The sequence below is a fragment of the Poecilia reticulata genome, chromosome 3 (assembly GCF_904066995.2).
Source record: "Poecilia reticulata chromosome 3, P_reticulata-male-v2, whole genome shotgun sequence".
Lineage (NCBI taxonomy): Eukaryota > Metazoa > Chordata > Actinopteri > Cyprinodontiformes > Poeciliidae > Poecilia > Poecilia reticulata.
The window spans coordinates 32,704,860-32,720,100 of NC_088832.1; the positions used below are offsets into that span (position 1 = coordinate 32,704,860).

At 41.0% G+C, this 15,241-nt stretch overlaps 1 protein-coding gene across 10 annotated transcripts in view; it reads right to left on the bottom strand.

The window, feature by feature from the left end:
• Positions 1-673: 673 nt before the first annotated feature.
• Positions 674-15,241, bottom strand: part of LOC103463020 (C-myc promoter-binding protein-like) — a 65,570-nt gene continuing 51,002 nt past the window's right edge. For 6 of the 10 annotated variants that reach the window (XM_081605488.1, XM_081605486.1, XM_081605492.1 and 3 more), the window contains 14 exons: positions 15,073-15,180; positions 14,808-14,957; positions 13,043-14,118; positions 12,290-12,503; positions 12,102-12,205; positions 11,431-11,606; positions 10,818-10,979; positions 9,779-9,959; positions 8,204-8,458; positions 8,006-8,123; positions 6,074-6,100; positions 3,700-3,862; positions 3,559-3,623; positions 674-3,322 (listed from right to left, as the gene is read on the bottom strand). In XM_081605488.1, coding sequence (XP_081461614.1) covers positions 3,186-3,322; positions 3,559-3,623; positions 3,700-3,862; positions 6,074-6,100; positions 8,006-8,123; positions 8,204-8,458; positions 9,779-9,959; positions 10,818-10,979; positions 11,431-11,606; positions 12,102-12,205; positions 12,290-12,503; positions 13,043-14,118; positions 14,808-14,957; positions 15,073-15,180 — 2,936 coding nt within the window. In that variant the 3' untranslated portion in view covers positions 674-3,185. The remainder of the gene's footprint in view (positions 3,323-3,558; positions 3,624-3,699; positions 3,863-6,073; positions 6,101-8,005; positions 8,124-8,203; positions 8,459-9,778; positions 9,960-10,817; positions 10,980-11,430; positions 11,607-12,101; positions 12,206-12,289; positions 12,504-13,042; positions 14,119-14,807; positions 14,958-15,072; positions 15,181-15,241) is intronic. The other 4 variants (XM_081605487.1, XM_081605495.1, XM_081605493.1 and 1 more) reach the window with 1 other exon arrangement.

Sequence of the window (15,241 nt, forward strand, 5' to 3'; positions counted from 1 at the left end):
GAGTTTTGGAAACATTTTAAAATCCTAATGACAAACTTTTGTGTTTTTAGGACAAAACCAAATATTTCTACAGTTTCTTATGCGATTATTTTAAAATTTTCTCTGCACTGCACTTCACTTACATTTATGAATTTTTATTTTTTGGTGAGTATGTGAAGGTAAAATCCAATACTTTAAAAGAAATGGATGGAAATTAATCACAATTTATTACATTTAGCATAAAACTAAATTTTAGAGCAAACTAAAATTATACTTGAATAGATATTAATCAAAAATTATGTAGAAATGAGCTGAGTTTTAACTTTTTGCACTGGCAGCGTTAAATATCGTCACCTTCCTGCGTTATTTTTTGTCAAAAGTGGTTAAAAAAAATAAAATAAAAAATAACAGCACCTTTATTTAAGCCAGAAAAAAATAAATAAGTAAAAAAAAGGCTATTATTTACAAAGGTTTGATTTGCCTGAAAAATGTGTTTTTCTTTTTTTCTGCATTTCAGATTAAAGAGTGACTGACAAATTTAAAGCCAGTTTTATATTAAGAAATTTAGCATTTTATTGTTAAAACAAACTCTTGTATCGGCAAAATAATTGAGAAAAAAAACATCTTAATTCCTAAATTATGTTAATATTCAGTGGTATTTCTTCTACTTTAAAAAACAAACACAAGCCAACAATGAGAGCGTTAAATGATTTTATTTACAGTTCCAGTAGCTGTACACAACCTTCTACACCGGTAAAAGAACCCGCTGCTAGAAAATGTGATTTTTTTATTTATTTTTTGTTTTGCAAACAAAACATTTATTGACTCGGTTCTGGAAAAACTTTTTTCCCCCCCACCAAGCAGCAGAAATCCCGGTTCATCAGGTATTTTTTTTCTGATAGGATTAAAGTGCAACTTGTTCATTTTTTCCAGTTTTGGTCTCATTTGGTCGACGTTCATGAAACCCCCGAGCTTAAAGTCGGGAGTCCTCCTTCAACCAAATCCACAAACAAACATTTATGTGACTCCAGGTCCAGAACTGGGACCGGTACCGTTCAATAAAAACATACGATAAAATAAAAACACTGATAAGGTGTTAGCATCAAGTTCTGTCCAGTTCGTTTGGTTCTTCCCAACAGAATCTCATTTAGTTTATAACTTCATAAAAGTTAAAATATCAGTAAAGTTCTGGATCAGAAATATTCTGGACCCACTTTTAAACATTGTACCTTAGCAGTGATCTTTTTTGTTTTTTTGCCATTGATAGATTTTGAGCAAAGTTCATGTTTTCTAGCAACTGCGACAGAAAATTTAGAGAAAATTATCTTTTTCCTCTAAATATGAGCAAAAATCTCACAATCTAGAAGAATCTGATGAGGAAAAACCTGAAAAGTTCGACTTCATTCACTGTAAAAACAAATATTACAAAGTATCTTTGATCTGGTTTCTAGTGTAACTGTCTTTCAACACTTGAAATAAGACAAAAACTAACTTACAGGCAACTTTTCAGCTTGATGCAAGTCAATAATTCCTTAATATTAAATAAAGGAAGTACCACTGGCAGATTATTTCACTTGTAACATTTTATAAATGAAATAATCTGCCAATGCAACCAATACTTCTTTAATCAATAAGGAATTATTGGCTATATTTTTCTGAAAAGTTCGTAGTAATGTTGTTTTTTCTCATTTTAAGTGTGCGAAGGCATTTGCACTAGAAGATGGACAAAATACTTACGATTTTTTATTTTTGCAGGAGTCAGTTTTTTAAAAATATTTGCAAATTAAATTAAACATTGAAAGGATTTTAAGAACATTTTAATTTCACGTACAGAATTAAAGCATAAAATCTGGATATTTAATTTCAGATGTGAATTTTAGCGTCAGTCAAGTTTACATTTTTGTGAAAATTACAGAAAATATTAGACATATAACTGTAGAGCAAAATATTCTTTGAGAATTTACAATATGGATGCAAATTTTAATAATTAACTTTTGCTGAATACGAAGAGTTAGTTGAGCTTTTAGAAAGAAGTTTTGACCAAAACTAAATTATACGTGCTTTTAAAAATAAACTGTATTTTACCTGCAGTCTACAAACACTGAGTAACATCTGGAGTATTTTGATATTTTATGCATTTCTGCTCCATCTGCAAAAACACAAAATCTTACCAAGTATTTAGTGCAAATTTCTTAGTACACTTGAAATAAGGCAAAACACTAAATTACAAGTAACTTTTTAACAAGGTATTTGAGCCGCCTGTTTTCAGGAATTCATTATTAATAATCATGAAAAAGTTAAAGTTTCACTGGCATTATTTCCCTTGTGACATTTTTCCAACATAAAATAAACTCCTGTTTTACTAAAAAGCTTATTTTAAGGTAGTTTTCTCTAATTTTGAGATTTTTGCAATAAAAACGAGACAAAAATACTTGGTGATATTTTGTTTTTGCAGTGTATCACAATGTCTGTGTTGTACTTCCAGGTTTTATATTTAAACTCTGGCCTTGAGAACTTTGAAAACCAGAAAAACCAGAGGAGTCCTGATGATGACGCTCCGTTCAGAAAGTGATTGACCAAAAAAAAAAAAACATTGGAAAAAGGTTTTAAAACAAACCAAACAGAAAGAGAGACATCGTCTGGTTATTATGGGAACATTTCAAGTTATATTTAAAAGTAAAATCTAGATTTATTGCTCCTCTCTCATCGTGTCGAGCGGCCGGTTTGCTAGGTCTTTTCTGAATAAAGCACAGAAGCACATTAAATGTCACTGAATGAAACATTTATGTCGATGTTTGGCATGAAGTGGTTTTTCAAACAGCTGCTTGGTGAACACGGCTTTTAGTTATTTTTATTTTTTGGTGTTTTGAAGCAACACGAAGCGGGTTTCCTTCAGTCTGCAGGCGAGAGCGGTGAGTTGCAACAGGATGCAATAAATAAAGCTAACTTTGTATAAATAGAATTCAAGTTAAAATATTGCTGCAGTTAGTCTCCATGTGATTTACGATCACACAATATAAATGCTGGATTAAAAACTGGCGCTTATTTACAGGGTTTTTTTCTCTGTATTTTGGTTGGATTTCAACAGAAACGAGGCGAGGTGCTGGACGAAGCCGAGCGTTACCGCGGCGACGGTCCAGTCCTGCTACGGGTTCCTGAGCTGGAGGTGAAGCGGTGAGGAAGAGGAGGAGGTGAAGGTGAGCGACTCACAGGTAAGGCTCTCCGAACGTCCGGCGGCACTCCATGACGCCGGCGCCCGGAGGACGGTCACAGTTATGGGTCAGCCTGACCAGCGGGGGCAGCAGGCGGTCGTACGCCAGCTTGTACTCACGATCAAAGGCGTCTGACAGGAAAAGTAATATTTGATATTTAATAAAAATATATATTTTACTTAATATGTTACAGTTCTTACATGTTTTTAAAATTAAACAATAATTTTGTGATTCAAAGTGAGTAACCAAAAGAAAAAGAAGAAATGGACTTTGGGTTTGTTTGGTTGGTTGGTGGTTGGATGAATGGATGGATGGATGGATGGATGGATGGATGGATGGATGGATGGATGGATAAACTCTGACTCACCGATATCGATGTTGTCTTTTCCCAGCGCCACCAGGGACAGGAAGAGGATGTCTCTGTACAAACTCCTGATGAACCAAAACAAAACCCATCATTAGTAACGTTACAGCATCAGTGGAGTCCAGCGGTTTGCCTGACGGTGACCTTTGGCGTTTGACCCCCAGCATCCGGTCCAGCAGCTGCAGCAGCTGCGCCATCGGCCGACCGACGTCATTCCTCTGGATGCTGCGCACCACGCCCTGCAGCAGCTCGTCCGTCAGAGGCTTCTCCTCATCCGGGACCGGCCGGGACAGAGGGTAGCCCACGTCTACACACACACACACGCGCGCACGCACGCACACACACACATGGAGACAAAGAGACAGAGAAAAGAGATCAGGAGCTTGTTGCTGCAGTAACTACTTACATTTACTCAATTACATTTGTACATTTGACTTTTACTAAAGTAATTTTATTATGAAGTATTTCTGCTCTTACTTGAGTAAAATTTCTGGATTTTCTACCCACTGAAAGAAAAGCAAAAATGTTTTAAACCAGACACAGACCTGCAGTTTTGTTATCAGTTTTTACTGATAGAGACTCATTTGGAATTTTTTTCCTTTGCCTGATGTTATTTTTTGCTTATATTAATTATTGTCATTTTCGTTCATAAAACACAAAAATTTCCACATAACTTTATATTTTGGTCTGACTGACATAATTTTATATCAAGTGATTAATAATTTGATCAGTTAGTTGAGTAGACTTTTTCCCAAAACCATTCATTATATTTGTATCAAGTAAATAGAAAATTTTGTTTTTCTCACATTATTAAACTTACACAGCCCTCAGACTCAACCGTGCTTATCGGCGTCATGTCTTTTGCTTTTTTATATAAAGTTAGTTTTTCTGCTTTATCCCTTCAAGCTAATAAACCCTTTTCACAGTTACATCGATTTCATACGAAGATGTCATAACGTTCCGTGGTTTGACTCGAAGCAGTTTATCTTTACTGTCGGTGTGATTTTGCCTCTGGAAACCTGACTGAAAAATTCACGGCCTCATGTATTTTTTATTTTTTTTTACATTATCTCTTCCAGCGCATTCTCATCTTCGTTGAGAAATTGACGCAATTCCGTCATTCAGCTCGGATGAATAAAGCGCTGCTAAGATTAAACTTAAGGATATTGTCGGGTCGAGTTGTTATATTTCTAAACAGAACCGCATCAAGAAAATTCGTCATCCCACACCGGATGTTTGGACCGTTTCTCTTCTCCTGTTTTGCCGCCATCTTTAATTTCTGCATCAACGGCTCCACTAATAAAGATGACCAGCGGCGCCCTCTGCTGGATGGCGGCCAAAGTACAACATTGAAAGTAGGTCAAGCATAAGTTATTACCGTAATTAAAAGATTGGAACAAATTGTATCCAAATAAACCACTAATTCACAAAAATAATTGCAAATAGATTAATTGTGTGTAAATTGATTGATTCATACATGCATGTTTTCTGTGTGTTTGTTTGTGAAAGAGGTCTGCAACCTTTGCAAACCACTTCTACTCTCAGTTCAGCTAAATAAAACTTTAGAACCACAAATGTTACATGAGCTTTTGGAAAAAAGAAAACGTCTAATTTCTGATAATTACCTACCATCTGACCGTAATTTAACTTAAATTTGTAGGTTTCTAAAATATAGAAGGAAAAAAAAAATCAAGATAATGACTAAATTATTTCTTATATTTTTAAGTGTCATTATGTTGTGGAAATGTATTGCAATTATTCCATAAGAAGTAGAAAAACAGCTAAAACTTGCATTTGTTATATCCATTAGCCATGCATTTAAAACAATTTTTGGATTTATCACAACTATAAATACATACTAATGTCTGTCAGAATAGTTGTTTATACTATTTTCTCTACTGTTGGCTCTATTACAGTATGAATAAATACAAAAATATGATTAAATATTTGTGCAACTGACTGAAGCAACATGACGTTTCCTAAGAAATTCTCAAAACAAGTATATATTATGCCACTTCTGTTGCTATTGCTATAAATAACACAAAATATTGTGTAATATCTGTATTTAAAAGGGTTAGGTGGTTCTTTATTACTTTATCCAAAGTTAAGACCCACTGTGGAAAGTATAAAGGGTTACCGGTTACAAACGTCTGGACTACAAAATAAAAACCCAATGAAAAGTGTTGGGAGTTTTTGTCTGCAGTTTGACAAAATTAGAAAAAATGTAACCGTCAACATCCAACTAACTGCATTTTAAATCAGAGAAGTGAATGAAACATCAACCAACGTCCCATTAAAAACCCACTAGAGACCAACAGTGACATCCATCACTATGCTGCTGCAGAAAAACGACGAGACGAATGAAGCGGACAGTCACAGGAGAAGCAGGAAGCAGGAATACGGTTCACCATCAAAACACTGAAACTACGACAGGAAGAGGCCGAGTCTGCACAGAAAACACAGCAGCGCATGGAGCAAAGCACACAGAGCAGAGCGGAGGACGAGCAGGAGGACTCACTCTCTAACAACACAGTGCAATTAAGCCCTGGAAGGAGAGAAGAGAGCAGGATTAACCGGAGGCCACCGCAGCGCTTCCTCTCCACTCCTGTCCAGATAAACTTTATTTGCCAAAGTTTCAGAAGAAATGCTCCAGAAATCGTTCTACCAAGTGGATCCAGGTTCTGTTTCACCCCTCAGGATTAGAGTCACGTCAGGTTTATTTGTGTAGCACGTTTCAGCAACAAGGCAGTTCAAAGTGCTTTACAAAAACCATGACACAAGAAATAAACATTACATTTTGTCAAATGCCATCATAAAAATAATCAAACATGTTGATCAATGTTCCAGTTATTATGAATCAATAGCAAACAGGTGGGTTTTAGTCTAGATTTAAAGGAAGTCAGTGTTCCGGCTGTTTTTCACTTTTCTGGAAGTTTGTTCCAGATTTGTGGTGCGTAGAAGCTGAATGCTGCTTCTCCATGTTTGGTTCTGGTTCTGGGGATGCAGAGCAGAACCAGAACCAGAAGACCTGAGAGGTCTGGAAGGTTGCTATGACAACAGCAGCAGATCTTTAATGTATTGTGGTGCTAAGCTGTTCAGTGATTTATAAACTAACAACAGTATTTCAAAGTCTATTCTCTGTGAAGACACTGTTGCAGTAATCAATGCGACTAAAGATAAACTGATGATGGAAGGTCGACTTTGTAAGTGTCTTTATGTGGCTCTGAAGCTTCAGGTCAGAGTTCATCCTGATTCCTAGTTTCTAGCTGTAATAACTGAAGCTGAGCATCTGGATCGCTCCTCTTCAGGTCCAAAGATAATAACCAGAATTTTGTTTCTGTTCAGCTGGAGAAAGTTTTGGCAGATTCATGCATTGGTTTGTTCTGAGCATCTGTTCAGTGTTTGGATGTGGATCGTCTGCGTAGTTATGGTAGCTAATCGTGTTCCTTGTTACATCCTGAGCTAGTGGGACAACACAGACATTTAACAGAAGGGGCCCGGATTGAATCAGAGTTGGGTTGTAAATATCCATCCATCCATCCATTTTCTTGCACCCTTTTTCCCTCAGTGGGGTCGGGAGGGCTGCTGGTGCCCATCTCCAGCCAACGTTTCGGGCGAGAGGCGGGGTTCACCCTGGACAGGTCGCCAGTCTGTCGCAGGGCAACACAGAGACACACAACCATGCACACACACACTCACACCGAGGGGCAATTTGGAGAGGCCAATTAACCTGACAGTCATGTTTTTGGACTGTGGGAGGAAACCGGAGTACCCGGAGAAAACCCACCATGCACAGGGAGAACATGGAGACTCCATGCAGAAAGACCCCAGGCTGGGAATCGAACCCAGAACCTTCTTGCTGCAAGGCAACAGCTCTACCAAATGCGCCACTGTTGTAAATAGTTACATTTATTTACATTTACTCAAAGTACATTTTAGGAAAAAAAAAATACTTTGAGGAGTATTTTACTATGCTGTACTTTTTCTTTCACTTTAGTAATTTTATGTTGAAATATTCCTAGTCTTGAGTAAAATTTCTGGATTTTCTACCCACTGAATGAAAAACAAACATGTTTTAACCAAAAACTCACCAGACACAGAAACAAACCTGCAGTTTTAGGTTTTTATTGACAGATTTGGAAATATTTGTTTTGATTTTGTTATTTATATGAATTATTGTAATTTTCATCTTTAAAATACCAAAATTTCCACTTAACTTTCTATTTTGGTCCATCTGATGATGTAATTTTTAAATATTAAATTATTGATAATTTGATCAGTTACTCAGTACTTGAGTTGACTTTTTACCAAATACGTTTTTAGTTTTACTTGAGTAAAAATATGTTGAATTATTTCTTCTTATTTGAGTATGATTTTTCTGCCTCCCCTGTGGCCCCACATCCAGTCTCTTATTTGACCCAAAGACGTGCCTGTTGGCGCCGTGACTCACTGTATGTGTTCCAGAGGATGTAGAGAGGCTGGACCGGGTCCTGGTGCAGCTTCAGGTTGTCCCATAGGATCTGGATCAGAACATGTTTACTGTCCTCGGACATCCAGTGACGAGGGACCTGACGACGGACAAAAACACCCAGTTACTGTCTCCACCGGGTCTTTGGGAGCCAGACGGAGGCGGGGAACCGTTTCGGACCTGGGAGTCTCTGTTGCAGTGCTCAGAGGTGAGGATGAGGCCCGGCAGGTTGCTGGGCAGGTCCAGCCGCCGGAAGTACCACAGCAGGTTCCAGTAGATGATGGGGTGGTGGTCCACCATGTCGGCCTCGGCGATCACCGGGTCGCCCTCGTTCTCCAGCAGACTCTCAAGCTCCTTCCACAGAACCAGCGGGCTCAGGTACGGCACCGTCACGGGCTCCGGGTTGTGGAGCTGCCAGTCCATGCTGAGCGGGTCCTGGCGACGGATTTACAGGGATTCATCGCAATTAATCAATTTATCGAATGATAACTTAAAACAAACCCAATAATATCCTGAGGCGGGTAGTAACTAGTTATATTTACCTGATTACTTTTACTTGAGTAACTTTTTTGAAAAAAAAAAAAAATTGCTTTTAGGATTATTTTTACTGTGCTGTACTTTTTACTTTTACTTGGGTAATTTTATTATAAAGTATTTCTGCTCTTACGTGAGTAAAAGTTCTGGATTTTCTACCCGCTGAATGAAAAACAAACATGTTTTAACCAAAAATTCACCAGACACAGAAACACACCTGCAGTTTTGTTAAAGTTTGATAAGTTTTTTTTTATTGAAAGAAACTGATTTGGAAAAAAATATTTTGCCTGATTCTCTTATTTTTTGTTATTTATATGAATTATAGTCATTTTTGTCCTTAAAATACCAAAATTTCCACTTAACTTTATCATTTGGTCTCTATGATGATGTAATTTTTGAATATTAAATGATTGATAATTTGATCAGTTAACTCTGTACTTGAGTAAACTTTTTACCAGATGCTTTTTTTACTCTTACTTGGGTAATTTTCTTGGACGGATACTTTTACTTTTACTTGAGTAAAAATATACTGAAGTTGTGTTACTCTTACTCAAGTACAGTTTTGATCATTTACATTTATATAATTTTTTGTTTCTCTCTTTCTACCAAAACCTGGATGATGAAACTCTTCGGTCTGATGCTTTAGTCTCAACTAGCCTTATTTGTTTAGAATTAATCTCCGTAACTCATTTTATTTGTTGTTTTGTTTATTTATTTTGGATATTTTAAATGTCTTCCAGTTCCAGTGTTAAATGTCTCATAGTATTTGAGGTTTATTGAGAATCTTTTCTTGCATTATTATGCCATTAATCAATAATCAGTTTATTTGCATGGAAACATTTCAGCAACAAGGCAGTTCAAAGTGCTTTACATCATAAAGTTGTACTTCTACTGCCAGATTCCTCATGTTTCACTTTGAAAATGAGGAAAAATGTTATAAGTGAAGTAAGTAAAGAACTAGAACTTTTTCATCAATAAAGGAATTATTAACTTAAAGCTACTTGTAAGTTGGTTTTGTCTTATTCTAAGTGTACTAAGATATTTGCACTAAAAACTAGACCAGAAATACATGATGATATTTTCTGTTTTTTCAGTGTACATTGATGAAACTGTTTTCCTGCTCCCAGCATCCTCTGACCCCGATCTGCTCACGTCTAAACCGTTTCAGTCTTGCCTTTCTGCCTCGTATCATTTCTGTTTCCTGTCGGCGTTGAGACGCACCGCGGCTTCGTTCAGATGACTCGGCAGGCTGCCGGACGTCGGCAGGTGGTGGCTGAGCTGCGACTCTTCCTCCATGGGGCCGAAGGCGCTGACGCTACGGGTCATGGGTCCGCCGGAGGACAGCGCCCCCTGCCGGCGATCTGTGGGGATGTTGATGCCTTGAGCCCTGCTGGGCCGAGTCCTGAAGAGACGCAACAAATCCAGAAAAATTCAATACTGCAACAGCCGGCATGAATCCACTGGTTTAAAGGTGATCTAATATGGATCCTTGAACAGGTTAGGACAAGACTGTGGCCTATTCAAAACATATTCATCACATTTTCACACAAAATCATTCTTAGATGATGAGATTTTAGTTTGCTCAGTTCTGCATATTTTGTCCCTTTAAACCCAAATAATCTGCTGCTGGCCACGCCCCCAACTCAACGTTTACACATGGACTACGAAAATGGCTGCCAACAGATCCATAATTATATAACCTAACATCTTTGAAAAGCATTAGTGGAGCCTTATGCACAAATAACAAGAATGCAGCAAGTGGTTTCTGGATGGTAACTCAACAACAAAACTGTTGTCTTTTCCAGCAGCCACTGTAAGGTTAACCGTTGCTAGGTAACGGGCTATGATTGGCTGGCGTTGCTAGGTAACAACACAGTCCCCATGGACTGTGACTAAATAATCAGGAGGTTTTTGAAACGGCTCATTTTCCAGACACCAGAAAACATGAACTCATTACCAAATGTTTTTTTAAGCATTGGGTTGTTTTTAGAAGCAGTTGAAACCGAAATGGAAGAATAAAAACATGCAAAATGTGAATAGATTTAAAGTAAAAGTGCTTTGATGTGCGAGGGATTTGTTTTGTTTTGTGTGGTTTTAAGCACCTTGTTTTCTTTATACTTTTCTAGCTCTGTTTTGTAAAATCTGTTGATGCTTTAAAGTCTGATTTGGTTTCGGGTCCAACAGCTTTTTTTTTGGATTTAACTTGAAGTTTGAAAATATTTAGTTTAAGCATGAATACGTGGCTGAACCAGGGATGTACCTCCCAGGAGTTTCCTTTGCGGCTGCTGTGGGTGAGGGAGGGAACACGGCTGTGGTGGGACACGGCGTGGACAACGTGGACGTCCCCGTGTCCAGACCCGTGGAGGCGGAGTACGATGAGGTCATGGCGTCATCCATGGACGGGCTGCCCTTCAGGAAGAGCCTGAAACAGGGCAAACCGCATGGACCGAGCCTTTACATCTAAACCATCAGGATGAAACTGCATAACAGTGAATATTCTGGTAGAATTTACAATTAAATGTTGAAAATCTTCACTTAATACTTGATTTGGAAAAATCGTCAACAATTAAACCTTTAAAACAAATACAGTCCAACATTTTCCACTTCGTTTCTCTTTTCAACCTTCCTTCTTTTTATTTATGCTTCTTTACTTCACTCCCACTTCCTTACTCCACCTCGTCTTATTTCTTTACTTTCTTTCTTCCCACCTTCCTTTCTTTCACTTTCTCACTCCTGTCTTCCCTGCTTCTGTTTATGATCATAATTTCAAAGTAAACTTTTCTGTTCATTCCTCAATGGAAACTATGGAGCTGAGTCTGGAAAACGATGTAATCTTGACAAAAGGAGGGGAAGGACCCTGTTGGTAAGCTCACCTCCCGGGTCCTCTCATGTCCCGGATCTCCACGTTGAGGAACGGCAGGAAGGGGTTTCCGCAGAAGGGGCAGGTGGTGTTGAGGTTGGAGTCGTCGGCCGTCCATCCAGCCATGATCTCCTCGTCGTAAACCAGGCAGTCGCAGGTTTTACAGCGAGAGCAGCTGGAGATCAGCAGCTGCAGAGAGAAAAATAGCTTGCAAGTATTTTTACTGCACTGTACTTTCTACCTTCACTTCAGTAATTTTATTATGAAGTATTTCTAGTCTAACCTGAGTAATATTTCTGGATTTTCTACTCACTGAATGAAAAACAAACATGTTTTAACCAAAGATTCACCAGACACATTCACACAGCTGCAGCTTCTGTTAAAGTTTCAGAAGTTTTTTATCGAAAGAAACTGATATGGAAACATTTTGTTTTGTCAGATTGTGTAATTTATAAGAATTACTGTCATTTTGGTCCATAAAATACTAAACTTTCCACTTAACTTTATTCACCAATCTGATGATGTAATCTTTAAATATTAAATGATTGATACTTTAGTACTTGAATAGACTTTTTATCAAATACGTTTTTACTCTTCGTTGAGTAATTTCTTAGATACTTTGACGTGAGTACATAGATGTTGAAGTATTTCTACTCAGCCTCCTCTGGTCGTTTTGTGTTTTACCTCCATAGCGTAGTTGTTGAAGATGCTGGTGTTGCTGGTGCAGCGTGACGATCCGAGGTCGGACTTGTCCGGCAGCGAGAACCCGGGCAGAGACAGAGGACAACCTGGAGAAACGGGACAACCTGTCAGGGTCCGGGTCCGTCTTCATGTCGGATCAGCGTCCAGACGGAGGTAGAGGAAGTTCTCACCAGGAGGAAGAGACGTGGGTCTGCCCAGGCTGCGTCCTGCAGTGGGACTGTCCACCCGGCTGTGGACAGGACTCCTATGGGGACAGGAGGGACCGTTCTTCTGAGGGGAGACGCCGAGCTGCTCCGTCTCCTCAAACTCCGCTTCGTCCTGGATGGAGCCGTCTGGATCCCCGACACTGAGGGAGGAAATGCTCAGACGGTCGCTGAAGCCGTCCTGGTTGGAGAGAGAGAGACAGAGAGAGAGAAAGAGAGAAAAATGGAGAGAGAGATGGAGAAAGAGAGAGATGGAGAAATGGATCAAATGTGTCCGTCTCTCTCTCTCTCCATGTTTTATAGCCACAAACTTTCTGATGCCTTCAGGTTCACAGAAGAAACCAGCATGGAGACCATCAGTCCCAGTCTGCTTTACTGGTTTTAACTATAATCACTAAACATGAAGAGGATAGATGAATGAATAAATGGATGAACAGATGGATGAATGAATGAGTAAACAGATGAACAGATGAATGAATGAATAGATGAATGAATGAACAAATGAATGAATGAATGAATAGTGATTTTAATGTGCAGTGACCTGACCCTCCAACCAGCAGGGGGCAGCAGATCTCCAGCAGCTTCAGCCAATCAGACACAAAGCAAAAACTCTAAAGGTTGATGAAGGTCTGATTCTGATGAAGCTGATGATGAAGCTGTTTTTATGTGATTCTGTAGCTTTAATAATCCAAACTAAAGCCGAGCATCGGGGTTCTGTACCTTGGTTGGCGTGTTGGACGTCGCGAAACGCGAGTACCAGCGGCTGGCCCGCTCCGCCACGCCCTTCCCAGCAGAAACCACGCTGGTCTTGAAGACGTCGAGCGTCGGGGTGAGCAGGGCGTCCAGGGCGAAGGAGGAGGAGGACGGCGAGGCCAGGCGCTCCCTGAATGGGCTCAGGCTGGGGCTGGTGCTGGAGCTGCGGCCCGACGGCGACGACATCAGCCGCTGGCGGGACGCGGGCCGGGCCGGCGACGCCTGGTGGAAGGTGCGTGAGCGCGGCACTGCGCTGGTCCTGAGTGGAGCGGCGTGGGGCAAGCTGGACCTCCGGAAGGCGGCGGCGGCATGGGGGTGGAGCAGCAGCGGGCTGGCCGGGCCCTGCAGCTCGGAGCTGGACGTGCGGCTGCTCAGCGGCGTGTCCAGGTGGCTCATGTACAGCTCGATCTCCCGGGCCAGATTACGGCGGGCGCACGGTGCTCTGGCCTCGTCGCCATCCGGGTACGCGGCGCTCTGCGACTCAGCGGCCATCAGGGAGAGCGGGTCGAAGCCCGTTTCGATGCCGGTACGCATCACGGCTCCTCTGGGCGCCGCAGAGCTCATGCCGCCGTAGCTGGCGCTGCGCTCAACGGGTTTTTTAAGATGTCTGACCCCCAGAGACGGCTTCTCCAAGTCCAGATCCTCAAAATCAAAAATGGCTTCCGTGTTACTCTTATCTTCATCACTGTAGCTTTGTTCCTCCTCCTCCTCTTTGTGATTAAAGCCTCCTAAGTGACGCTTCTGGCTGTAGTTGGTACCGGACAGGATCTTGGCGTCGGCGCCCAGCAGTCCGGCAATCTTATCAGGGTCGGTCTCCGCCTGACTCATGCCAAGACCGAGGACAGTGGCGCCGCTGCCGCCGCTGCCCGTAGTGTCACCGCTCACGCGGCCGGCCCGCGCCGCCTGCCAGTCCAGAGCGGCGCCGCTGCCAGAGCTGCCCACCACCTCCTCCAGGGCGCTGCGGTGTCGCCGCAGCAGGCTGTTGGCACGAACCTCACCGATCTCATCCAGAGACGTGGTGAAGAGGAGTCCAGCGATGTGGCCTGGCAGACAGGCAGGAGGAAAAGAGCTGCTCAGCTAACAGTTATGATGTTACTCCGAAGAATGGATGCGACTAACTAAACAAAAAATGAAATTCAAGGTAGACCAAAGTCGCAGCATTTGTTACGTTTTCAGCTGCTGCTGATTTGACACAGTGCCTCTTTTCGGTGCAGTGCCCCCTCCTCGCCTGTGGAGGCGATGCACCAACAAACCACTGCAGGAAATTGCACAAAAATCTCTGAAGAAGACACTGACAGGCCAGGAGGAGAACAGGTTTTTCCAATTAGTCTGGTTGATTTGACAGTGCAGTGTGAAAGAAACAGCTGAAAATGTAACAAATGTTTAAATTTCCCAAATGGAATCGATTCTACCGGACTTTACTGGAAAAATCCTTCAAAATTGATTGAAAATGTCCCAAAATTGATTTTAAAAGTAGAAAAAAAATTGCCTCTATTTTGTAACTATGCAGTGTATTGGAACATACAGATGCGCAAAAAAACACCACAATAAGGAAGAAACTATAAAAACGAAAGAGTGATGTACCTGATTGAAATAATGTCCGTTTGATGTGTGCAGAAACAAAATGTCTGCACACATCAGTGATCTCAGTTTTATATCCTGAATTCAAGAGCTTGTTTCTTCCTTTTCTAAGTGTTGCAATGGAAAATTGAAGTAACCCAAGCGGAGTTACCTGCGCTGGTGGAGCTCCTGGGTTTCCGGGCAGAATCCCCGTACGGATAGCTGCTCCGAACGATTCCCCGAGGCTTGAAGGAGGAGCCGGCCTCCAGGTCCAGCTGAGGCAGGCAGTCCTTGCTGCCCTTCACGCTTTCAGTCTCCGACACTGGACACGGGAAAACCAGAGTCGGGTCGGATGATTAAAGAAAACAAACATTAAAAATCTCTGGAGGAAAGGAAGAATCGTGTTTTAGTTTAAGAGCATCAGATGAACTACTGACAGGAGCTGCAGTCGCTCTCCTTCTTCTCGTCTTTGTCGGGGGGAGCGGCGTCGCCTCTCCGAACTTCCTCCTTCGACAGAGAGTTGTAACCCAAATCCGACTGATCTCCTGGAAAAACGGAGGGAAAAAACAACTGAAAGCTCAAATTTCCCAGAAAAAAAATAGAAAT